At 49.7% G+C, this 25575-nt stretch overlaps 3 protein-coding genes across 4 annotated transcripts; 2 read left to right on the top strand and 1 right to left on the bottom strand.

Moving 5' to 3' along the window:
* Nucleotides 1-5139: 5139 nt before the first annotated feature.
* On the top strand, nt 5140-8486 carry NDUFA11 (NADH:ubiquinone oxidoreductase subunit A11). The gene is made up of 4 exons (XM_041469416.1): nt 5140-5270; nt 5361-5453; nt 7295-7417; nt 8280-8486. Exons 1-4 carry the CDS (start codon nt 5189-5191, stop codon nt 8390-8392), a joined length of 411 nt encoding a protein of 136 aa, XP_041325350.1. The 5' UTR covers nt 5140-5188; the 3' UTR covers nt 8393-8486.
* Nucleotides 8487-9015: 529 nt separating this feature from the next.
* Nucleotides 9016-14580, top strand: KLHL33 (kelch like family member 33). Of its 2 annotated transcripts, none has more exons than XM_041469414.1 (5): nt 9016-9064; nt 10851-11378; nt 11633-12566; nt 12977-13147; nt 13709-14580. In XM_041469414.1, the coding sequence occupies exons 1-5, from the start codon at nt 9031-9033 to the stop codon at nt 14283-14285; spliced, it is 2244 nt and encodes a 747-aa protein (XP_041325348.1). In that variant the 5' UTR covers nt 9016-9030; the 3' UTR covers nt 14286-14580. The 2 variants fall into 2 exon arrangements, with proteins under 2 accessions (XP_041325348.1, XP_041325349.1); XM_041469415.1 differs by lacking the exon at nt 9016-9064 and adding an exon at nt 10031-10070.
* Nucleotides 14581-16560: 1980 nt separating this feature from the next.
* Nucleotides 16561-19677, bottom strand: LRRC53 (leucine rich repeat containing 53). Its single transcript, XM_041469424.1, has 2 exons — nt 19619-19677; nt 16561-19068 (listed from the first exon to the last, which is right to left on the bottom strand). The coding sequence occupies exon 2, from the start codon at nt 19063-19065 to the stop codon at nt 16918-16920; it is 2148 nt and encodes a 715-aa protein (XP_041325358.1). The 5' UTR covers nt 19066-19068; nt 19619-19677; the 3' UTR covers nt 16561-16917.
* Nucleotides 19678-25575: the final 5898 nt, after the last annotated feature.

Genomic DNA, 25575 nt, shown 5'->3' with positions numbered 1-25575 from the left:
ACACGCTCACCTTTGAGGTTGAAGTCTCCCCCTCCCAGCAGGCAGCGTAGTCACTCTCTTCCTGACTGAATGGTTTCTTAGCTCTTACATAGATGTTTTATGCCCCACATATCCTGTCGTTTGTCCTGGCTGGATGGTGACAGGGAGGGTGACAGATCCCCCCTCTGAGCCCCACTGAATCCCAGCTACCAGTGACAGCACAGCATGGAGACAAAGAGCAGCACCACGGGTCCTGGGGTAACTTTATTCGATGGTAAAACTTCCCCTCTTCAGTGTCCCAGCCCCCCGACCTGGGGGCAGACAGTGACTTATATATGGGGGCAGGTCTCAGGGGAGGATACAATCTTTAACAAATCAGGAGAATTGGGAGTGAAAAACAAGGCAGGGAATATAATGTATAAACCAATAAAGAATTTCAAGGGAGAAGAACAGTTTCAGTGAACTAATAGAGTTTGGGGAAATACAAAACGGACAGGGAAGTTTCTTGAGGGAAAGCAGGTTCGGGGAGAAACTGGCATTTAATGAAAGGAGGAGTAACTAAAGTTCTGGGGAAAGGGCAGAGACAAAAGACAGCATAAGGAAATTACAGATTTACAAATCAAACAGTAAGCATACTAATAAAAAACACACTACAACAATATCCTTCCTTCATCTGATCCATATCTCGGCCAGTGTGCATGATTGCTCCTAATTTCCCTTTCAGTCCATTCTACCATGCAGTACTGAATCATTTTGAGCTTGTCCTTATCTCTGGTATTTGGGTATATTTCCACCGGGCTAGTTTCCTTCCCAGTGGGCTATCTGAGAGTGTTCCTATTGGTACTCCCTCACTTCTTCCTTCCTCCTTGGGGAATTCCCTGCTTGTTCCCAGTCCCATCTCAACAGGTAACCACAGGCCCTCCCAGCAAGGCCCACCTTCCTAAGAAAGGAAAAGGAAAGGAGGAGGAAAAAAAAAAGTAAACAAGGAAAGGAGGAAAGAGAAGGAAAGGGAAGAGAGAGAAAAAGCTTAACCTCTCTTCCAAAAAGTAAAAGAAACACCTACGATCCAGGGACTTCTGTATCACCGGATTGGTCCCTGCCGTTCCTCTCCTGCTTGGTTCAATGCTCTGGTTCCACAGTCGCACTCTGCTCCCTGTTCGGGCTCAGCTCGGCTGCAGCCTCAGCCCCGGCCTGATCCGGCTTTGGCTGCAGCCCTGCCCCGTCTGGCCCCGCTCGGTTGCAGCCCCGTCCCGACACGAGCACAGTCTTCCCTGATGGGCAACCCCTGCCGCTCCCAAGTCTCCAAAATCCTTCAATCTCATGTGTCCCACCAGCCTCAGGGTCCTTCTCCATGGGCTCCCCCCATGTGTCCTGCTGTTTTTTTCTCCCCCCACGTGGACCGCTGTTTTTCCTTCTGACTGTCCAATATCCTGAAGCTTCAACAGACCAGGAGAGGTCCTGCGTATTACTTGTTTGAAGCTGACTTTTATACATCAGAATTACAGAATTACAATCTGGGCAAAAATAGTTATGAGGATGGTACTCACCTCCCCTTCCCCTTTTTTCTTTATTCAGTCTCCTGGTGTCTTCAGGGTTCCAACCTGCAACCACCGGTAGTCCTGGGAAAGTCTGATAGAATCTGCCAAACTTGTGGGAGGGCGTGCCTCTTTTCAAAAGTCCTAGGGCCACCGGCGCAAGGCGTATATCCCAGACCAGTCCCCATTTGTGAGAAATGATACTCACTTTCAAAAAATTTAGGAGGTTTATTAAAACCTTATTAAAAAATATAGCAGAAGATTTAATAAAATAATACAGCATGCCAGGAGCAAAGGTTTCTATCACCATCTGCTCATCCACACAATGGATGTTCCATCATTTAACCCTTTAGCTGCTCCCAACGTTTTGTCAATTGACTCCTCCTTCACTGTCCAGTGGTGGAGATAATTTTCTTACATCTTGACTGGAGGTCAGGTACTACCATAGCATGAAAAACACCAATCACTTGTTTTAAAATTTTAAAAGTTTAATAGTAATAAAATGGTTATAAAAATGGTTATAAAATAATAATAACAATTAGAGCAATAAGAATTTGGACAATCAGAGTTAGAACAATAAAGGACAATAAAAAAGCAAAGTGTTACAGATGTCTGGATGCTTCCTGGGCATTAAGCCCCCCAAAAGCATAACTGCTAACACAGGATTAACCCTTAAAAGCAATACCTCCTTGCATATTCATATATCTCATACATGATGCAAACATTCCTTGCAAACTAGGGATTTTTCTGTTTATTGACAACTTCCCCCCCTTCATCTTGTAAATCATTGTTTGGCTCCTCAGAGTCTGGAAGGATGTGGAAGGAGTCTGGTTTTTCCCAATAAGGAGGCAATAATTCTTCTCTTGGGATTTTGGTGTCTTGTTGCTGTTATCTTTGTGTGAAGAATTTCTTGATTATCTTTTCCATTCCTTGAGCTAGTTACAAAAAGTATCTTACATATGTAGTTTATATTTTAATATTATGCTATAGCCTAAAACTATATTTACCACACTACTTAAAAGGATTAATACAGTACTACAAAAAAACCAATACAATATAACTTTCCAACATAGCACATATAGTATTCCTTTTAATATTTGCGAAGAGCCAATCCTGTAATATGCATTTTTCACACATAGTAACAAGCTGACCCTCCCAAATGTCCTGACTATCCAGGCCATCCTGTGATAACAATGCAAGGGGGGAGAAACATAACTATATCTCTACAAAACTTCTCTTAACATATGCATCATATTTGCTGTTTAATTGTGAGAGTCAACCATCGCATTACTCATCTATAACACAGTTATCTGCAGCTTGTAGTATGATGGGAAGCCCCTTTCCCTGTTTAAGGGAATGAATATTCTGTATCAGCAAATTTATTTATCAGCAGTAAAACCATTTGGAGCCAAGTTAGTGTTTTAGGAGTAATGTTACATTAATTATGCATTGCTTTCCCTGGAACTTGCCCGTTTATAGTAAGGCAACTGTTCTCTCTTATTGTAGCTCTCTTAACAGCATTGGATGCCTGGGGAGGGTCTGCAGCCCAGGGTCTGTAGGGTCTGTATCTGCTGAATAAACCACTACCAGCAGTGTGCAGCAGGTGAGCTGCAGTCTATCCACGAGGCAAGTGGAAAGCTGTAGACACCAGAGTGCTGAGTCTTGCAGCTACAGGCATTGTACCTGCTGCAAAGCAGGAGATACGTGAATTCTCTGTCCCATCTCCCTTGTCAGTGGAAGATGCATTACGAATATGCAGCATGGGATATGGTCTCAGAAGACCTTTTAACAGCTGCTTGGATGCCAGAAAACTATTTGTTACTTAATGGTGTAGAGTCTTGCCCTGTGCAAGATTCAGTGGCTTCTGTATGGTTTTTATTGGGGAGAAAACATTTGCAGCATGTGCCATCCTGCAGGCAAGCGTTTTCTCTGTCCCGCTGTCTGGAAGGGTCACACAGCTCTTCATCTGGTGCGCTTAGGAAGAGCTTTGGAGGAGGGGTAAAGCTGTTCTAAAAACTGGGTCCTTTTTTAAAGCACCAGTGAGTGCTTGATGGTGGCATTGGTTCTGTGTGTAAGAACAGCCAGCTCTCCGGCACGCAGAGGAAGCAGTGCCCAAGCCGAAGGTCAGTGGAAGGCCCTGTGTTGTGAATGCACTCCACACCCGCTTCTCCTGGCACTGAGACAGCTCTGGAACGGAGGTGGTTTGCCTGCCGCATTGTGAGCGACCCCAGCACATCTCCGGTGTGATACAGCACAGCACAGCTACTGAACCCTGGCCATGCCCCTTCTCCTTTTCCTCCTGCCGGGCTCATGCAGCTCCAGCTTTACTGCTGGCAGGATACAGCACTACAGAAAATTCCTTTGGATAATGGAGCAGTAGCATCCAACTCCAGCTGTTCTGAGCTCCTATCAGAAAGAGATACTGTGGCGGACTCAGCATACTGGAAAATGCAGAAATCAAGTATTTAATGTGCTTTTCACATACACGGAAAAGAGGCAGAGAGGTGAGAAAGCTTGAGCTAACAAGGATACAGTTGTAGACTTTACTCAGATCTTGGAGTTATTTCAAGAGTCGGGAAAACAACTGGAACAGCTTTGCTTGAAGGGATGTCACTGATAGGGGAGATGCATGCTAATGTCTTTACAAACCCATTCTCTGGGTGAGAGTATGGGTGTTAACATCTTTGAAATGGGTCTTAAAAGTCTCTACTAACTTCAAGTAGGCTTGTTACTGAGCCCAGGCAGCCCAGCTCCTGAAACAGACAAGAGGGGAACAAGCCTGAACTTCTGAACTTTGGGGTAAAATGACAGGTTCAAGGGGGAATATGTGGTGAGGCGGTTTGGGAAGGCTCTACCTTCCTAGTACCGCAGCCAATGGGAAAAGGAAGAGGGGAACGTGCGGCCGGGAATTTGGGATAAAAGGAAGCTGTGTCCCCCGAAACCTCGAGAGAAAAAACATGTGTCCCAGTGAACTCTCTCCCTTTATTCAAATAAAATTGCAGGATTCCTCAGTCTCCTTTATAGACATTGGCTTTTCATTGCGTGATTTTCCATACATCACCAAGAAGGCACAGTAGAGAGTTGTCTTGTTATTGGTGTACTATGAACAACTAGAAAAATCAATGTATACAGCATCTCTATAACCTGTCAAAGCATCTTTATTATTTCAGAAGGAAATAGGAACCATACAGCAGTATAGACACAGAGAATTAAATCAGAATCTTTGAAAATTCATTAAAAATATTTCAAGCGCCAAGAAGTAAGAGTTGTAGACCCTACCAAAAACAAAACCAAAAACGAACCACAAAAAAACCCCAACCCCTGTCCCACAAAAATGCAGAACACCCACAACAAAACAAAACAAAACCACACTGATCTCCCCATCCCGCAAGCAGCCAGCAAAGACAAGCGGTAGGGTCACAGTCCCGGGGTTAGGCAAACAGCCTGGGAGCCGCGGGTGGGACACCTGGGAACACGAGGCAGAAATCGCTCAGCCAGTGCCTGTGCGGGCGCGCTCGGGCAGCATGGGGCGCGCAGCGCTCGCTCCCGGCCCGGGCGGCGGGGCCGCGCTCGCCACGCGCGTGCCCGCGGGACGATCCCTGGCCTCGCCCCCTTGCGGGGCGGGGCGGGGCCGCGCCGTCCTCTCGCGATACCTCGGTCGTGCCCTTGTCGCCATGGCGGGCTATTGGGACGGGCCCGAGGGCGAGCAGTGCCCGCAGCGCACCTGGCTCGCCACGCGCGTGGGCGCGGCCGCGGGTGGGCACCGGGGGGGAGGGAGGCACACGGGGGGCGGCCGAGCGGGGCCCGGGCCCGGGCCGTGACGTGACGCCTAGTGCTGTGTTGCAGGCCTGGTCGGGGCGGCGTATCGCATCATCCTGCTGCGGCCCGGCTCGGCTCTGGCCGCACTGCAGACGGCGGCGGCGGACAGTGTCACGATGGGTAAGGGCCGGGCCCCTCGGCAGTGTAACTGTAGGATGGAACTCCGCAGGGACGCCAGCCTCGCCTGTGCCCGCTGTGGCTGCGCCCTCACTTTTGCCCTTGCCTCTGCCCCCGCACGGTTTCGGTGGTTCTCTCTTCCACCGGTCTTGGGTCGTTGTTTAGCCGAGAGACAGAACAGTGAAATGGAAAGACATATCCTTGATTTGCAGGTGAAGTAATATATTTTTTGCAATATAGAGTAAAAGGTACATTGTGGTTTTTTGTATTTCTAGAACACTAAGTTTGTGGGCAACAACATAGTATAAGCAAATTTAGGTTTTTGCTTAATATATTTAGGCATTGTATTTAATAAAGTGCATTTGCTGAAGTACAATGCAGTATTTTTGGTGGCGAAAGAAAAATTAACATAGGGTTTTCCCCTACACAAGGAGAAACTATGCAGTTGTCTTGAATTGTCTTTGAAAGTGGATGCTGAAGAGATCAGCAGGGAGCTGAAGGGGCTGCATGGTTGAAGCTCACTCTGTCGCTTGTCAAGTGCAGTTTTTCTCATAGCAGTCTTTTGCTTTTCAATGATTTGTGCCACCTCTGCCTCTCCCCAAGTGCAGGTGCTCTGAGATGGGGCAGTCAGTCCAGGTTTGCGTTTGTGAGTAGTTTGACTCTAAACCAGGATCTGGCATCTCCTCTAAAGAGCTGAGGTCATTACGAAGGCACTGGATCATGTAATCTACTGTGATTTCAATAAATCCCTTAATCCTAAACAGGCATATTGGGTCCTCTTACCAGTTTCATACCTGAGGAAGGGTTTGTCCTGTCTGCCATTCAGGGCCCACACCTCATGGCCTCAAGCTGTGCATTTTGTCTACAGATGCCTTGGTCCAAAGCAGGGAGAGCAGGAAAGTTGAAATGCAGTCCTAGGTCTGGGGGTTTTGTTTCTGCAGTGCTCTTTTCAGTTGATTTTGGCATCAGCTTAATTAATTTTCTGCATAGGTTGTAACAGGAGCTGCTGGTTTTATATAGGGATTGAAAATTTTTAACCTGGACATTCTTCTTGTTCCCAGGGAAGATGAATTGAAATCTGCAGATGCTGCCTGGTAGATAGGTTCACGTTTCATGATCAAGTGTTTGTATTAGATACAAACCCAGCTTTTCTTGACACAGCTTTTTGCCAAAGCTTGCAATTATATCAGTGTGGGGTCTGATGGGGCGAAGTGTGTAATTCAGTGAACAGGGTGCTTCTACTTTGCAGTTTCTTAGTTCAGTTCAAAATTTTTAATTTCAAAGTCAGTTTACAAACAAGAACAATTTACAAACTCAATTCATTTTCCTACTATCCAGTAATCATTGTGAGCCCTGGGCAGGTAGAGGAGGAAAGTGCCAGGACTAGCAGTGTATAGGGAGAGCAGAGCCCTTGGGGTTGCTCTGCCTGGTGCTGTGAGGTGGCTTCACAGGGACTTGAGGGCTGAGTTACAGTGCAGAGTCCAGGCAAAGCTGGGGAGGTGGCTGCACAGACAGCACTGCTCCCCTCCAGTACCCCCAGCTGTCAGGGGTGCCCCATGCCTTGTCGGGAAGGGCTGTTAGGTGGTACCCTGTCAGCATGCGGTGCTGTTTGGTGGCAGTGGCTGTGGGGTGCTCTGAGGCTCCAGCTCACAGCGGTGCAGGGGGAGAAACCCAGGGAAGCTGGGTGGGACTGAGTGAATGCTGAGTCTCGCTGTAGCAGCTGGGATAGGATGTCCCTAAGAAATGGCAAACAGATCTTCATTTGCCATTGTAGTCACTGTGAATATTGAAGTTGTGCTCATTGTGAATTCCCTGGTCTTTGAGGATTTTGGTTTTCTTTACAGCTACACTGGGAGCTGTGTTTGGCTTAAGTACCTGTCTCAGTGCCCAAGTCCGGGAGGAACCAGAGGATCCTTTGAACTATTTCATAGGCGGCTGTGCAGCAGGAGCTGTCTTGGGAGTGAGAGGTAACTGTGGACAATGCCTGCATTGAAATGTGCCCTTGCTGGTTTTAGAAACTTTTCAATTGGAGAAAAATGTTAAAGAATGTTGATGTTAGGCTTCTTTGGTAATGATTCATCTCAGCCTCTATTCATGCAAGTTTCATTTGCATTGTGTGGGCCTGCTAAAATTAATACGGCTGCAGGAGGGGAGGATACCAAATGGGACATGAAGTGATATACAGAATGAAAAAAGAGCTCACTCAGTACTGCCAGTTAGAGCTACCAATTATACCTTAAAATTGCAGGATAGGAAAAATATAGTTGTGGAAATCCATGTTTTCTTGGCAACAAGTGTGATTTATTTTAGACAGCAAGTACAATCTAGGTATCTGCCTTGTGAATTCATTGTACAGTCTGAGGGACAAGCTGTGTCTTGCTGCTGTTGCTCCTATAGCCCTTTGTAAGCCTTAAGCAGCTCCTGCAGATACTGACACAATCTGTTTTCTGTAGACATTCATCCTCGAACGTAAAGAAGTGAGGGATTTTTTAAAAATTGTAATTGTGGTGAAATATAATTTATCTTTACTTGTCCTAGTTGCTGAGCTGATGAGATTTCAAAGCAGTGGTTGTTATTTTGTCACTCAAATGAGCCATTTAAGATTACCCACCTAAGGGGATGGGGCAGTGGATTACTGAAATTGATATTTCAAATTGCAAGCCATAAGCATGAGAACTCAATTTTATAAAAAGGTCACTTTTCCAATTCCTCTGGCCAGACAATGTTGCTGATGGTCAAAGGACTTATGAAAAATGCCAGTCTATCAAGATCTATTGCAAAGGACTTGCGCCTTAATGGATCTTTTCTGGTTTGATGTGTTTTCTTCAGCTCACAGTTACCTCACTGGCACCACAGCATGTCTGGGGTTCGGAATCACTGCAGCTCTCATGAAGATCGGTAACAAGGAGGGCTGGAGGCTGACTGGACCTCCCAAGCTGTAAATGTCACCTTTCGCTCTGTGAGCTGGCTTCCAAATGCTGTATGTACTTAGGACGTCACATAATAAAGATTTGGTCCAATCAGCAGTTGTCACAACATGGTGGTGTCATGTGGCTGTTTCCTGGCATGTGCGCTGAGGTGCAGAAAGCTGGAGCTGCTGAAGAGGAAGCAGCATGTTCTGGTCTGGCTGCGATTTCTGTGCACAAGTTACTTTGCCTCCATGTCTCAGTATTGTGTGCTCAAGTGTGAGCACTACACTGTAGCTTCAGTGGGGTTCTTGTAGTTGAGTGGGCCCTGTGGGGCTTCTTGACAGTGTGTGGGATTACACTGCACTGAGCCTATCAGTGAGGGGCTGGAGCCAAAGCTTCTGAAGAAGTGCTTGGCTCTGAGCTGAAGATAGGAAAGGTGGGGTAGGGAAGAAGTTGTGGTTTGCTCACAACGTATTTGGGAGCCTGGGGTCTTTCTCTGAAAAGCATTTCAGGCGGTCTAGAGCTGAGTGCTTCAGGGTTGAAAGTGAGGAATATCTGAGGCTGGAAAGGACCCCTGAATGCCAGCTGAGTACTGGAGCAGGTTGCTTATAACTGTGTCTGGTTGACTTTTCTATGAACAAGCAAGTGTGTCCTGCAAACCCACTACAGAGATGGAGAGCATGGAGGCAGAGGATGCACAAAGAGGTGAGAACTGGGTCATTTTGCCTGGAGAAAAGGTCAAGGTTTGATGTGATAGCACTTTTTCACTACTTAGTGGCTACAGAAAGTGGAGGCTCAGGTGTGCAGTGAAGGATGGGAAATAACAAGATAGGGAAATTTTAACTAGATAGAAAAAAATTTCACAAGCAGGATAGGTAAGTGCTGAAAAATGGACTTGTAGAGGATGTGAGAACACTTTTGGGGACACATAATTCAACTGGACATGTGGGAACCGTGTGGTACAGAGATGGGACTTTAGGGGGTGGGTGCATTAGTTAGAGACAGGGAATGTGGGCATGGGGGATGCAGGTGCATGGGAGAGGGGAACATGGGGTCCAAGGGGAGGGGACAAGATGAGGTTGGGACACCAGAGGACAGCAGAGGGAGGGACGGTGATATCGGGACACAGTCACAGCCATGGCAGGCTGTGTTTCTCTGGTATGTGCTCTGTGTGTGCTGCTAGGGTCCTGGGTGTTAGTGGGGTGCTCCTGGGGGCACTTGAGGCTGAGCCAAGGGGCTGGTATCCTCCTGGACCTGAGACCCTCAGCTCTTTGGGAGTCAGTAGCACAGCATAGCTCTCAGGAGCACAGCAGGTGGTGGTGGACCTATCTGCCCCCTAATGGGGGTGAGGGGGTAGGCAATTGTCTGCTTCCTACCCGAGGGCTTGGGATGGGGGGAGCTCTTGCTTCACCCTGTGCTCTGGAGAAGATCAAGGTTTAGAGAGGAGCCTGAGGGGCCAGGGATCCCCAGCAGTACCTGCCCAGGGTAGCATGGGGTTTACAAAGTTCCTGTCAGCTTCAGCTGTCTGTGCTGCCTATCCTCAGAGAATTCAGTGACCACTGTCCCAGCCTGGGGACTCTGGGGCCTTGGACCTCCCTCTGCCTGAGCCTCTCCCAGCTCCCAGCTCAGGGGCCACGTGTTCTGTCTAGTCTATAATTACCCGGGCACATTCCTAGGGGGTCACAGAAGTTCTGCAGAGCAGCAGCAGGCGGTAAGGGGGACAAGTGCACGGCACAGCATAACAGGCCACACAGTAATGCAGGGGCACGGCATACAGCAAGCGCTTCACTGGGCTGCAGTGCATGGCCTGAGCGAGGACAAACAACACGGTGGGGGCAAGGGGTGGCAGTAATATCATGATAGATAGCACACCTTGACAGTATGCAGTGCAGGGAAGCATGACATGTAACATTGCAGACAGCTAGCAGGATAACGCATTACAATGTGTGACAGGCAGTGTGACACACGACAGGCAGTGCACAGCAGGCATTGCCACGCACCGAGCAGGTGTGGCAGGCGCTTCACTGGGGGCCAGTGGCTTGGTTGCTTGTGGGACCATCAGTAGCTTCAGCTATGGGGCAATGGCTGAGGAGGGTGTGGTTGTGTGTGCTATAGGACTGAAGGTCTGAGTGGTGACAGTGGCCTGAGCTATGTGGGGCAGTAGTGTTGGCTGTGGGTCAGTAGCTTCATGCCAAGGGTTCAGAGATGAGGCAGGTGAGATCAGGCTCAGCTATGGGGCAGTGAAATGGGCTGTTGTTCTCACCTATGGAGCTGCAGTTTTGTCAAGAAGCATCAAATTCAGTAATGGAGCAGTAGCAGAGCATGATGGCCCTGGCTGTGGGGTAGAGGCTTTGGTGGTGGATCCAGTGGCTTTGCTATGTGGCAGTGCCAGTAGCAAGACCCTATGTCCCCAGCCAGTACTCCTGCCATGGGCCAGAGGCTCCAGCTGTGGAGACAGCTCCCTGATACCCTGCTCCATGTATTTCCACAGGCAAGATGTGGGTTGCAGAGGGGCCGGCCCCAGAGCAGTGGAGCCTGCAGGATGGGGCTCATGCTGGACACTTCCTGGCTGTGGCTGACCATCTCCGCACTACAGGACAGCTGGTGGATGTGGCTGTGGGCCCAGAGGGTGACATGGCCCATGCTGTGGTCCTGGCCTCCGTCAGCTCCTTCTTCCAGCACTTCCTGGAGGGCAGGACCAGACAACTCTGCCAAGATTCTCTACCCCATGTTCCCCTGCCACCTGGGGCCACACTGTGGGGCTGGCGGGCTGTGCTCACCTTTGCCTATGGGGGAATTGTACCCCATGGCCAGGTGAAAGAGGTGGAGGAGGCTGCCCGGGCCCTGGGTGCCCCCCGGCTGGTGGCTGCCTGTGCCCTGCGTCTGGAGATTGACCACCAGGAAGAAGGTCCTAAGCCCCTGGAGGAGCAGTGGGAGACACTAAGAGCTATGGAGCAGCTCCATGCCAATGGTGTGGGCTGTGACCTCCAGCTCCAGGCAGGGAACGAGGTCATCCCAGGTGGGCAGGAGGTGGGGGTCCCTATGAGGGGTTGAGGAGTAGGAGAGGGTGCTCTGAGACAGCCAAGTCCTCTGGTGGGGATGATAAGACTGCAGGTCCAGGTGGGGATTGGGCTGTAGAGGTGCCTGCCGGGCTGCTCCCTTTGGCAGAGCTGGGACTTTAATGGGCATGGGACCAGGACACCTGAGTTCCAGGGGGTGCACACTGCAGAGGGTCCCCTGCTGCTTCCCACCATTATTCCTCCTTCCTCCTAGTTCAGCGACTGGCCCTGAGCTGCTCCTGTGACTTCTTCCGGGCCCTTTTCACCTGCCCCATGCGAGAAGCCACCCATGACCCTGCCGACCCTCTAGTCACGGGGCTGTCCCCAGCTGAGCTGCATCTCCTCCTCTCCTTTGCCTACACTGGAGCTGTAGCAGGGCCATGGCCCATGGTCTTGGAGGCAGCTGAGACCTCCCTGCGCTATCAGGCCTGGGGGCTCCTCACTCTCTGCCTGGATGTTTTCACCCATGGCCTGACCCCAGAAACTGTCCCTGATGTGCTGGCCTTTGCTGTAGCCTATGGGTTGGATGAGGTGGTCCATGTAGCAGAGAACTACATATTGGCCACCTTTCCCTGTGTGGTGGTTACACCGGCCTTCCTGGATCTTCCTGCACACCTTCTCATCCGCCTCCTCCGCTCTGATGGTCTCAATGTCCTCCATGAACTGGAAGCCTTGGAAGCAGCATCTCGGTGGCTTATGGCCAATGGAGATGGCCAGGAGGATCTAGCCAAAGAGATCCTGTCATCTGTTCGCTTTGCCCTCATGTCCAGCCTGGAGCTGAAGAAGGTCCCATCTGTGACTGCAGGGATAGCTGACCCAAAGGTCCTTCGTGAGCTCATGGTAGCAAGTTTCACTCCCATGGCCCAGCTGCCGTGCCGGGTACGTTCCTTGCAAGAGGTGTTGGTGGTTTGTGGTGGAGACAAAGTAAAGGACAACCTGGCTGCCCGGGAGCCCAGCAGACACCTCTGGTTTGCAGACCGCTATCTCAGTGCTGTGGGGCTGGTGAAGCAGGTTGAGTGGCGGGCACTGGGACACTTTCCTGATGGCCCACGCTTCCGTCATGCTGTAACTGTGGTGGGCAACAACCTCTACGTCCTGGGTGGAAAGCACTACTATGGGGTCCATGACACCTTAGCCAGTGTCTACAGGTGAGAGCTACAGAGGACTGGAGTTGGCACGTGGCACTTGGACATTGTGGGACGTATTGCTAGAGCTAGAGATGCCCCAAGATCCAATTGTGGCATTTCAGCTGGTCAAGTGGCCCCAAGACATTCTGGGAAGGGTTGGGTGTAGGACTCAGAGTTGCCCTCATACTCTGGGGTGTTACATGCTTTTTGAGAGTAGGAGTGGGAGGCTTCTATCTGGCGATGCTCCAGGACATTATGGGTTTGATATTCTCCAGAAGGAGGGGATATTTCCATGCAAGGTGACCATGTGACCCCAAGGCATTATAGGACTGGCACGTTGTAGGTGGGTTGTTGCCCTCAGCAGTGCCAACATCAGCTCATGGCGTTGTAGGTAACGGGTAGTCTCTTGCCCCTTTGCCTTTCAAACCCAGGTACCAGCCTATGGATGATTCCTGGGAGCGTCTGGCCAGTATGACATGTGGACGGAGCTACTTTGCTGCTGTGGCACTTGGTAATTTCATCTATGCCCTGGGGGGCAGCTCAGGGGAACTCTACTGCACAGATACTGTGGAGTGCTACGACCTGGCCAATGACACCTGGAGGTGAGGCTGCTCCAGCTGACACCTAGTTTTCCTTTTCTCTCAGAGCCCCCTGTCTTGGCCATGGTGCCCACTGAGTCACTAAGCCTCCAGTGGAGAATGGACCTGCAGTGGTATTTGAGAGAGGTCTACTGGGTGTTGAACAACCATGTCACTTGGGGACTGGGTGTTGGCCAGTGTTGCCTAGTGGGTGGCAAATGAGTTTTTGGCCAGCAGTGTGTTCATTGCAGGTCTTGTTGGCCATCTACCAATGAGAAAAGTAGTTTGATTCCTCCCATAGGCATAATGTTCATGGTCTGATGGCCAGTGTTTTCCATTAATGGAGCCCACTGTGGTTGACCAATGGTGTGGCGACTACAAAGTGTTAAACAGTGATGGCTCCGTCTGTGGGGCATCCATTCTGTGTTAGCTGATGTTGTCCACTGGGGTTCATTGGGTGTTCGCAAGTGTTGCCTGCTGAGTGGTCAATGAAGCCATGGCTCACCAGGGAACCCCTAGGTAATCAGTCACTGCAGGACAGCCCTGCTTAACCTGTCCTTCACCTCTCCCTCTCTCCCTGCCCAGGAGGTGCCAGCCCCTGCCAATGGCTCTGTGTGGGCATGCGGCGTGTGCCCTGGATGGTGAGCTCTACGTGTCGGGTGGGTGTGATGAAGCATACCAGTGTCAGGCATCCTTGCTCCGCTATGTCCCCGGTGCACCTGTCACACTCCTGGCCCCCATGAATGGCCACCGAGCTGGCCATGTCATGGAGGAGGCAGGTGGGCAGCTCTATGTGGCCGGGGGCCTGTGTCAGCGGGCTGGGCAGACTGGCTACAGGGACCAGCTGACCTTTGAGGTCTACAGCCCCAAGCAGAACATCTGGGTCCTCCTTAGCCCTCTCCCCCGTGCACATGTAGTTGGGGGTGCAGCTGTGCTGGGAGGGGAGCTGCTTGTACTGGGAGGATACAGTCATGAGACCTACCAGGACACACACTTGATCCACGCCTACCAGCCAGGTACCCGGCGCTGGATCACCCGAGGCACTTTGCCCCATGCCTATACTGACCTACAAGCCTGTGTTCTCACTGTACCCCCTGCCTTGCGTGCCCCCAGCTGCCTTAAGGACCCCTTGAGATCAACTGAAACTCCCAATAGTGCTTAGGATGTACTCTCTGCATCCTATGGGATATGAAGGTAACATCCACGGGTACCTCTAAGGGACAAAAGTGTCCAGATCTCTCTCCCAGAGTGGGTGGGTTCCTTCTGTGGTTTCCAGCAACCCTTCACCCTCAGGGTACATGACCTAAACTGTTGTGAACCTGTGGAACATAAAGCTTCCCCACATGTAGCCCTCTGCCTCCAGGAATACTCAATCCCCTTGTCTGAGCCCTTCACTGGGAGCTAGGAATCCCCCAATTTTCCCCCCACACTTGGGTTTAATAAAAGTGCTTACTGAACTGTCTGTCTGGGTCTTGTTTCTGGTGGGGGACCCAGACACCCAGGTGCTTCTCACAAGGAACAGGAGGAGAGCAGGAGACCAGTGACCTGAGTGTCCTGGGTGGGTGATTCTGGCCACTGGGACTCTGTGTGCCTGTGTTCACTGGACACGAGGGTGCATGTGTGTGTGTCTCAGGACTGAGAGGGGTCTTGGGGTGTATAGGGGATCCTGAGGGAATAAAGTCCTGGGGATGTCAGGATTTGTGGGGGTCGATGGTGGGGTAGAATAGGGGTCCTGGGGGCTTTGGGGTTCCTAGGTAGTTTTGAGAGGTCTTGGATTCCTGGAGTGACCTGGAATGTTTGTTGTGTGAGGAGGTGGAAGAATTCCAGGGAGGAGTTGCAAGGAGAGGCAAAGGTAATGGGATTCTGAGATATACTGGGTTACCAGTAGTGCCTGTGGGGAGAGAACTGGGTGGCTTCAGATGTGTAAAAGACAAAAAATTGTAGTCTAAAGAGTTCTGAGGAGAAGGGGATAATCACTTCCCTTGGCCTGCTGGCCCTGTCTCTGTTAACCTAGTTCAAGTTTTGTTGCCCTCCCTTTGCTGCCAGGTGCACCTGTTCACCTTGTTCACTTTTCTGTCCACCAAGATACACAGATTTTTTTCCACAGCTCTGCTCCCCAGATGTCTGTGCCCCACTGTTGGGGCCTTCAGACTGTGCCAGCACTGGAGCTGCTCACCTCATTGTTTTCTCAGGAAACAGGGATAGAGAGGATGGTGTGGTTAGAGGACAGTACCAACAGTTAGACAAGTGCCTCCTTACAAATGTAGTATGTGTATGTCCACGGACACACTTGCACACCAGACCTTCACCAGCAGACATACTCATGCTGGCCAAACACAGGCATGTGTTCCCACCTGTGGACACTCCAGTAGTTAATCCAGCAGAAGGCCACACTGACTCACAGCAGTTTGACAATACATTTGGACAATTAGAACTGGAACTGCATTTCAAGCTGGAAAAATGATTCATAGGATCCAGCTGCTGCATTTATGCATGACTTCCAGAGCAAGCCATTCGACCCCCACCAATGGTGACTATTGCCTCGTTCTCACACCTCCCAAAATATCTGAGTGACATCTAGACAGGTGGTCACAAAGTTTGGCCAGCTCTGGAGTGCTTTGTCCTAGTATAATCCCTTACACGTCATATTTGTTCCCCTTCAAAGCCTCCCACCCTACTCCTCCACATCTGGCCATCCCATAAGGGGTCATGCAGAAGCATCAACACTTGCACTTTCCTTATTTCCTGCCAGTGCAATGCTTTTTCCTCTGTGATTCAGTACCACAGGGAGAATCACACGTTTGGGGCCAAAGGCAAGAGTCTAAGTGTGCAGTTTTGAATGCCAGAATACACAAAGCATCTTAAGCTGTTAAAGGGTATCCAAAGGAGGCCACAGAAACAGGGAAGGGTCTAGAGGGGAAGAGTATGAATAGCAGTTGAGGGCACTTGCATACTCAGTCTGGAGGACATTGAGGGGAGACCTCATCGTGGAGACCTCCCCTGAGGGGAGGCAGAGGCCAGCTTTGATCTCTGCTCTCTAGGACCTGGGGCAGGACCCTCATGTGCCCCCCTCATGGAGGCATCCTAATGGATGGATCAATATTAGGAAAAAGTCCTTCCCCCAGAGGGGGGTCAGGCACTGAACAGTCTCCCCAGGGAATGGTCACAGCTCCAAGGCTGCCAGAGCTCCAGGAGCATTTAGACAATGCTCTCAGGCACAGAGTGGGATTGTTGTGTCTGTGCAGGGCCAGGAATTGGACTTGATCCTCAGGGGTCCCCTGCCAACTCAAGATACTCTAGGATTCTGGGATTCCTTGGACTTTTCTTCCCTGCCTTCATTATTCCAAATACTGAAGACAAATTTCTCATTCACTGTCCTGCCAGGACTTGTGGCAGGTCCAATGAAATCAAACCAGCACCCCTTTTAAATTCAAGCACAGAATATTTATTATGTGATTAAGAACCTGGCACTGAGTGGAAAGTGTATTGCATTTTTGTGTGCATAATTTGAGTAGAAGCAGTTGCGACAGAGCACAACATATGTTCTGCTTGCCCTCACTGACCCCAAAACCAGGCAGCGGCAGCCCCAGACTATCACTGACCAGTTTAGGACGTTATCTTCCTCTGCCAAATACCTGAGCTCTGTAAACCTCAGGCTGTTTGAGAATACTAGAGGAAGGAGCTGGATGGCTTCCTCCTAGGCAAGTAGATCTTTCCCTTTTAAAACAAAGCATATAAAGCAGAGCCATGACTCTCAATCTCTTTCTCTGAGTGTACACGTGTGTGTGACACATTTACATGGTGTTACCTGCATATTTCACTCTGACATCACCGATGGCCTCAACACCCCTATCTAGGCTGTAAGCAGATGGGGTCCTCAGGAAGCTAAGGTCTGTGACCATCATCTTCCTGGAGAAAGGCTTGACTGATGTATGCAGAGGACTGTGGTGAACCCACAACTCCTTTGTGGTGCAGAAGGAGTAACTTGCAGGAGGACTGCACTGTGTCCCCAGATCCTTAATTGTGCAGTAGGTAACCTCAGGGCACAAGTCCACTTCCTTGATTGTACAGAATGTAGGTTTCTGGAGGGGGATTTTGAAGCTGCTGAGATGCATCATAGGGTTTCCTGTTGAGTCCCTCCATTCCAGCAGTGGATACCGCACCTCTAGGGTCTGCAGGGCCTGGTGCCAGGAGGGTTGTCCCACCAGACACATCCATGCCAGCCAACCTGCTAGAGCCAGCATAGTCAGGACCAGCAGAGCCAAGGAAGCCAGGTAGAGCACCCAGTGCAACAGGCAGCAGTGCCTCAGAACCCACTGCCCCCACTGCAGAGCCTCCCCGCCTGCCTGCAAATGCAGCACAGGTACAGCCCGTCCTGGGATGGAGCATGGGCAGAGGGGAGGAGGAGCAGGTAGGGGGGAACATGCAGGTTGCGTGAAGTGTGTGGTGTCCAGGAGAGGTGGTAGTGTTGGTGCATGAGTGAAAAGCTTGGTGTTGGCTGACATCAGAGGAGGACATGGAGATCTGACAATGGAAGAGGCCTCTAGCATGGCAGTGGAAGGCATTGCTGTGGAAGTGGTGGGAAATGTGCCAGTGGACCCCATGAGGCTGCCATAGATACTGCTGGTAGCAAGGGTGGTTGGGGGATGGCCACTGGTGCTAGAAGAGCTGCTGCTCATAGTTGTTGGCAGTGAGGTGACATTGTTAAAGGTGGCAGGTCTGTGCAGGGTGATGGTGGTAGCAGCCGTAAGAATGGTGGCAGTGCTGGGGGTCTGTGTGGGTGTCACGGTGAGACTGGCTGGTACAGGAATGGTGGTGCTGGGAGCTCTGATGCTTGTCAGCACCACAAGCAAAGTGTTTGGGGAAAAGGTGGTGGTACAAGGGGTGCAGAGGGAAGGTCTGGTGAGGGGAGATCTTGTGGTAGTAAGGGTAGAAAGGCAAGATGAGGTAATAGCACAGGGCATGGTAGTGTGCGCTTTGGAGATGAATGTATGTAGGGGGAAGGTGGTCATGGTAGCTTTCTCTATTGTTTCTTCCCCATAATTATATTCATCCCCTCCTTCCTCATCCTCATCCTCCACGATGCTGCAGTTAAGCTTGAAGTGAATGATGGGCTTCTGCCTATGCTCAGCAGGGCTGTGGCACAGTACCTTCTCAGGTGCGACCTCCACCTTTGTTTCCTCCAGACCCCGCTCTGGCTGATAAACAATGTCAGCATTCTTCTGGATCCAGGTCTGGAGGTAGTGCAGGTCACAGTTGCAATGCCAGGGGTTCTCAGTGAGGAAAACATACATGAAGAGGCGCCCCTTTGGGAAAAAGTCAGTTGGCAGGGTCTGCAGCTTGTTCCCTGAGAGCCAGAGGGTCTCCAACTTCTGCAGGTCCTGCAGCAACTCCTTGGGTAGCTCCTTCAGGAGGTTGTCTGAGAGGTCCAATTCCTTGAGTGCCCTCAGCCCTGCAAAGGCCTCCTGGGGCAGCTGCTGCATCTTGTTCCCTCGCAAGTCCAGGTTCTGCAGCTGTGGCACTGTGCGGAAAGCCCCTGGGGCCAATGTCTCCAGGCTGTTGTGAGCCACAGCCAGGTGGGTGAGTGCAGGCAGGCCCTCCAGGACAGGTAGGGCTGCCAATGCATTGTGGGAGAGGGTCAGCTCCTTCAGGGACAGCAGCAGGGCCCCCGTGTGCAGAGCCACCAGCCCATTGTTGGTCAGGTCAATGTCCTGAAGCTGGGCGAGGGACAGAAAGGCAGTGGTGGAGAGGGACTCCAGGCGATTGTCACTCAACAGCAGGATGCCTGTGTCTGCAGGGAGATCTGGGGGCACTGCGATGAGAGCCTGCCCCGTGCAGTTCACCTCCAGGAGGTCCTTGACTTTGTTCATCTCTGAGGAGCAGGGCTCGGCTGGGGGCAGCAGAGCCAGAAGAGTAACCAGGGTCAGGGCAAGGACCTCCATGACCTGGAGGGGGAGAACCGAGGGATGTGGGTGCAAGCAGGCATGCATCTGCACATTGCTTTTCTTCCCACACAAGCACCATTTGCAGCAAAACTGGTATCCCCTGCCAGACTCTCCATCACCCCCTCTGAGCTCTGCAGCTCCTCCCTGGGATGGTGGAAGGGAGAAATGAACCCCACACCTACTGCCATCTTGTGCTCGGCGGCCAGCAGATGACATTTTGGCCCTTTTGGTCTCTCCATTCTCTTCCATAGTGGGAAGAATCTGACTGATGGGCCTCTTCACAGCAATGCCTTCTCCACTGGGGCAGCATTGCTGCCCTCACCACTGTAAAAGCCATGCCTCTGCAGTGTTTGTGCCCAGCACACCCACACCCAGCTCAACCCAGACAAATCATGTGCTGGAAGAATCTCCTTGAATATGCTCTTACCCAACACCAGCTAAGCCCTCTGTTAGATTTGGAGGGTAGGAGCATGAAACAGGAGAAAGGAGCTTCCTGTGTACAGATGTGTCTTCCATGAGCAACCAGGCCCCTGTGAACACTCTGACTCACCTGCAGATCTTCCAGTGTTTGCTCTCCTGCTGCTCTGCTTCCTCCTGCCCACAGACCAGGCAGTGCTCTGGGACAGTGCTAGTGGGGAGCTGCCCAGCCCTCTATCAGCACCCGCAGTTGTGGGAAGGGAGCTGTGGTTTCCTGAGCAGCCAAACCCATCTCCTGTCCTTTCACACAGCCCTTACTTTGGCTGCACTGCCACATCACCATTTCTCTTTGTAAAATGTCGAGGATCAGCAGGCATTGCCCCAGCAGCAAAGGGTCGTGGCCCACTGCAGTCTGCACTGGATCATGCTTGTTCTGCTGCTCAAGCCAGTTTTTCCCTTATGATTTGCAGGAGTGCTTGCAGAAAATAATTCCATTGGCTTCTGGAGAGGAAAGGGGCAGCAACATTGGCCGCAGCTTCTGAGAAGGGGCTGAGGTGATAACAAATTACTCCATGCCCATGATGCTGGAGGAGCCCTTGCATCTGGATGCAGGCAGGCCCATCTGGACCAGGATGCCTTGAGGCTCAGGACATTTCTTGCTGTCTGTGATAGTAGTGGGATGGACTGAAGCTCTCCTCCCTCAGTAGCTGTAGTTTAAAGCCCTCTTCTCCAGCTTGGCAAGGCTGTGAGTGAAGGTGTTCTTTGCCTTTTCTGACAGATGGACTGCATCTGCCCTCAGTAGACCAGGTTGTTCAAAGCAAGTCTGGTGGTCTAAGCAGCCAAACCCCTGGCTGTGGCACCAGTCCTGTAACCATTTGTTGATTCCCCAGATTAGACTGGCTGTTTCAAACACCTTTGCTTTGACTGGGAAAGTTGATGAAAAAACTACCTGTGCTCCAGAATCAGCAGCTACTGCTGCTCCCAGGGATCTGTAATCCTTCTTGGCGCTGCTCACTGGCACCCACATGAAACAGCTGCAGCAGATAATGGTGGACTGTGAGAGGCATAGTAGTCTCTCAGTGACATCTCTCTTACGAGTCCATGGTAGGCAGCATAATCTGGAGAGTGCAGCAGGCCAGTAAATAGTGCCTTCGTGCTTCTCAGAAGATAATCTCTTCCTACTGTTACCCTCTTCTTCTGTGCTGATTGTTATATGGGGAACAAATTATGCTGCCTTACTGGTTGTTATATGGGGAGTAGATGAGGCTGTCTTACTCATCTTCAGTGCCTCTCCTGCTGAGTCTTTTCTATAAATCAGTGAAAGGTTCTGCAAGGGCACCTCTGTCTTCTGGAAAGGTTCTACAAGAGCACCTGTTGGTTTGGGGGAAGACTGTTCTTACTGCAGGTCCTTGCTTTTCTAAGTTTCCATTCTTCCATGCCAGCCCTCTTCCCTTCTGTGTGTTCTCTTGGTCCTCTTCCCTTCTATGTGTGTCTCTGGGGGAATCCCTTGCTGTTAGGCTTTGGGCTGTGGGTCTACTGCAAACTGTGCTTGGAATCAGCAGACTCTCTCCTTCCTGGGAAAGAACTCCTTCTCAGCCTTCCTGATACTATACAGCCCTGTCACTGCCTCTTGTCTTTCTTAACAGGTGGTCCTCCACCTGGACACACCTTTTGCAGCTAGGTTTGCTGCCTGTTCCTGCCTTAGAGAAAGATTCACTTCCTGCAATGAGAGATCTGCACTGCAGCCTCTCCATTTGTCAGCTCTATCTGGATGGAGGAGCTGGCAGCAGCCAGGGTAGATGGTGCAGACCTCTCTGTTGGAGCTGTAGCCTTTGCTCTCAAAGGAGTGTCCACCATTCTGCTTTGGGAGTTAGGTAGGAGGAATGTCTTCAACCTGTGCAGGTGGTCAGACAACATGCCTGGTTGCTGGAAGACAGAGCTTAGATGCAAGTTATGAATGGTATGTGTGATGGTAACTGCATTGTGATATTCATCTGCAGATGCATTTCCCTCTGCCATGGAATCTTAATCTATAATGGTATCTGCAGAAGAAATGGAGTCTGAAATGATACCTACATTTACAACAGTAATTGCAATGGCATCTCTGTCTGCCTACAACACAAGTTACCTATGCTCAGAATATGTTGTTCTTAATAATATTCTTGCCCTCTTTTAATTTTTTTTTTTTAATTCTCTTATTTCTTTCTTTATTCTCCCTTGTCCAAACAAAGAAAATATGGACAGGGTCTTTGAGGATTGAGACAGAAGGTGTCATTTTAACTAGAACCTCTGATTCCCCAGCCTTTTTTCCTTCTTTTTACTTTTCATTTTTACAGTCAGATACACCTGTGTGCTTTTGCTGCTCACTTTCCTCGACCCAAATGTTGGAAATTATATAACTTCTCTAATTTTTAAATTAATGGTTTTAATTATCTTCTAATTATTTTTAAAAATTAATCATAACCAGTGTGTAAGTTACAGGTAGTGTGTTAGTCTTAAATCACTTTTAGCCAGCATTTAGTAAAGATGTCATATGCTCCTTTTATGGGAACACAGCTTTGGAAAATTACTGAAACTTTGCATTTTGCTAAACTAACTCAGATATACTTCAATGAACAAGACTGGGGAGAGGGAGATATATTGTTGAAGCTTGACATCTAGAATGCAGAAGTTATGGACTATAAGGACCTTTTCTCAGAAACCAGAAGATAAAGGGCTAACAAAGACTCAGTATGTGTGTTGGAAAGTCCCTATGGGAGGAAAAAGATACTAAAAAGACTAAAAATAAGGACTAATTAGCATAAGAAGCAAGAATTCAACAGCCAATAGAAGATAGAATACTAATTATGAGAGTTATGCAATTTAGAACCAATTATCATTAATTTCTTTGTTTGCTAACAATGTATAAATAAGTGAAAAAGTTTTGCATCGATGTCTGTATGGAGGCTGGGATTTTGTTAGCCATACACACACCTCTGGACCAAGGATCAAGTAATACCTTACTTGTTAACACTGAAAAGACAAGTGTTAGAGGGTTTTATTTATCCTGACAATGTTGGGGCATTTAGTAACAGAAAGATAGCAGACACATGCTGATAAGTAAGACTGGCTTGCCCCTGTTTTTTCTGTTTTATATATTGCCTGGCTCACATCTGTTTTCCCACTGCTGAAGCAGTGGTGTCACTGCAAAAAGCAAGTGCAGAGTATGTTCTCCAGTGGGGTCTGGAGGTACAAACACTGGCTCCACTGCAGTTGGTGGCTGTCGGCGATGGAGAGAGACGGGGAGGCTGACTCGGTGATCAGAATCCGATTTTATTGTGGAATACAAACACTCATATACTATTTCAGGGAGACTAGAAATGTGTACTACACAATGATTAGGTTAAAATCACATATACAAACCTATGCATATAACAACATTTCTTGCTTGCAGAGTTTAATAGGATTTTCTTTTTCTGGTAAACCTGTCTGATTAAGTCTTCTCGCTAGCTAGATCTAATTTTCAAAGTTCTGTTTGCTTTTGCCAAGGCATTTTGTCTATCAAGTCTCTTATGCTAACCAGGTCCAAAGTCCATCATCTGTCTTGTGTCCCCCAACATTCCAACAGTTGGTGGCTCCTTATCCTCTTCTGCAAGAGAGTAATGTAAGGCTGTAGTCAGGTCCATGTTGAAGCTGCTTGAATGTCAGATGCAATGAATGGGTTTCTCTTGGGCATGTTTAACAAATGCAGTATGGGCTGTGAGTGTCTTCTAGTGACCATTTCAGATGGAGCTGCTGCTAGGCCAGCAGTAGGCTGGAGGGGCATTTCTGGGTATCTCCTCTCCACTGTGATCCATGGTGTCTCCTCCTGCCGCTACCAGAAAAAAAGAGCCTGGCTGAAGCCCCACACAGTCCTGGTGGACTGTAAATCCCTGAAGCCTTCTGCCCAGGGTGAGGTGCTTTGTGCCCTTAGCATCTCCCTGGGCAGTGAATGCTTGTGCATTGTTCCTCTGCAGCAGTGTCTCCTACTGGCTGATGTCCCTCCAGTACTAAAGAGGAGGGGAATATGTGGGTATGGAGGGGGCAAACACCATACATGGTGTGGTATTGTGTATATTTGGTCTGAGCAGTGCTGAGCCCTGGTGTGCTATATGTGTACATATGTAAAAATGTTGCTGTCTCCACAGAATTGTGCAATGCTATCGACACATATGACAGGATCTGCAAGGCATGATATACATAGCACATGTTATGTCCAACAACTGAGTGCAGATAACATTGCACATGCTGGTAGTATTGAAAGTTAAGTTGCCATATGTCATGGTTTGACACTGGCCAAATGCCAGGCGCCCGCAAGAGTCATTCGCTTTCCCTCTCCAGCTACAGCTGGGCAAAGGAGAGGGAAAAAAATGAACAGGCTCATGATTTGAGATAAGGACTTAGAGGAAAAAACCACTTTAAGGGAAAAACAAGTTCAGATTTAAAGTTAAAAATTTATGATTAGCAGACTCAGAGGAGGATAATGAGAAGTAAAATAAGCCTTTAAAACACCTTCCCCCCTCCCCCCAGCCCCTCCCTCCTTCCCACCAACAGCAGAGGGAGACAGGGTGTAGGGGTTTTGGTCAGTTTGCCACTGTCACAATCTGCTAGTACAAGCGGGGGTTGTGATGGTTCGTTTTACTGATCTCAGAGTGCAAAAGACACACAGCATGGGACTTTCAGTATTTATCAAATCAAATGCACTTTTTATTGAGTGCCCACAGCAAATGTGATAGAAAGATAGAGAGAGAGAAAAAAAGGTGGGGGGGGGAAATAGCTACCAACAGAGAGACTAAATCCTCATGCTCCGGCCAATAGATCCGTCTTGTGCCGGGGAGAATCTCAAAGTCTTTGGTTAACTCAGAGGTCTTTTATGGTCTTCTGCCGGGAGGTGGCAACAGGACGGTACATCCAGGGAACAGGTACAGGGCAGTGGAGAATAAGTCCATTGAGAACAAGTACAGACAGTCCAGTTTCGAACAGGACAAACCAGTCCCAGCAGTGAGCAGGACCCATTGTTTCAGGACTGGTTCCCATGGGAAACCAGTCTTGGTCCATTGAACACATCTGCAGGCAACACTTGGCAGATATCCCCCTCCAGTCAGGCCAGCACCCCTCTGTTAGAATTTTAAGGGTCTCAGTCTCAGTCCTTGGTGGGGGGCTTAAATCTCCATCCTTGATGGTGGTTGTGAAGCAGATGAGGGATCTTCCATTGGGACTCACCAAAATTACCTTCTCTAAAGTGAGTGGCATCTGGCCAAGAGGTGGGGAAATTCATGGGCTATTGTGATGAGCAGGGATTGTGAAACAGTTGTAAGCAGTTGTAAGTACAGAGCAAGCCACTCCTTGCCAGACTCTGCTCGAAGCAATGTACCGTGGTGGCATAGCAAGCACACCTGCAAACAATTACTTGGCAAGCATCCACCTCAGCCAGGCCAGAACCCCAGTCAGGGTCTTCAGGGTTTTAGTCTCTGTCCTTGTGACGGTCATGAGGCAAATGAGGGAAACTTCGGACTGTCTCTTACAGTCACTCAAGATTTTCTCTTTGTTCAGGGAGAGGAGTTTTTTTCTGCTATGCCATGGGGTCCCTCCCACAGGAAGTCATCCCAAAACTTTTGTGGCATGGGTCACTCATCCAAGGGGTGCAGTCCCCTAAGGATAGGTTGCTTTAGTTTGGAAGCAAGAGGTCTCTCTCTCTCTGTCTCTGGAAGCTGGGGCCCCTCTCTCTGTTCAGGTCTCCCACTGGATCATGGCTTTCTCTGGCATCCACCCGCTCCGATGTGGGCACTTTTCCCATGGGCTGCAAGTGGCTTTCTTCATCCCCCATGGACATGTCCATTCAAGGGGAGAGTTTGTTTAACTACAGTCCTCACTACAGCTTGCAGAGGAATCTTGGCTCTGATACTTGGAACACTTCTTCCCCCTCTTCCTTTACCACTGATCTTGGTGCTGCCTTGTTGTTTTCCCTCACAAGTCCTCGCTTCCTCCTGTTATCGGACTAGAAGGAGACAATGGTACCTACTGCTTGTAGGTACCATTGTCAACAAGTTTTACTAATTCAAAGATCCCTGC

The sequence above is a fragment of the Pyrgilauda ruficollis genome, unplaced genomic scaffold (genome assembly GCF_017590135.1).
Source record: "Pyrgilauda ruficollis isolate IOZ18807 unplaced genomic scaffold, ASM1759013v1 scaffold232, whole genome shotgun sequence".
In the NCBI taxonomy this organism is placed as follows: Eukaryota; Metazoa; Chordata; class Aves; order Passeriformes; family Passeridae; genus Pyrgilauda; species Pyrgilauda ruficollis.
Note: the sequence above shows the minus strand (reverse complement) of the source record. Positions and strands in the feature narration are given on the sequence as shown.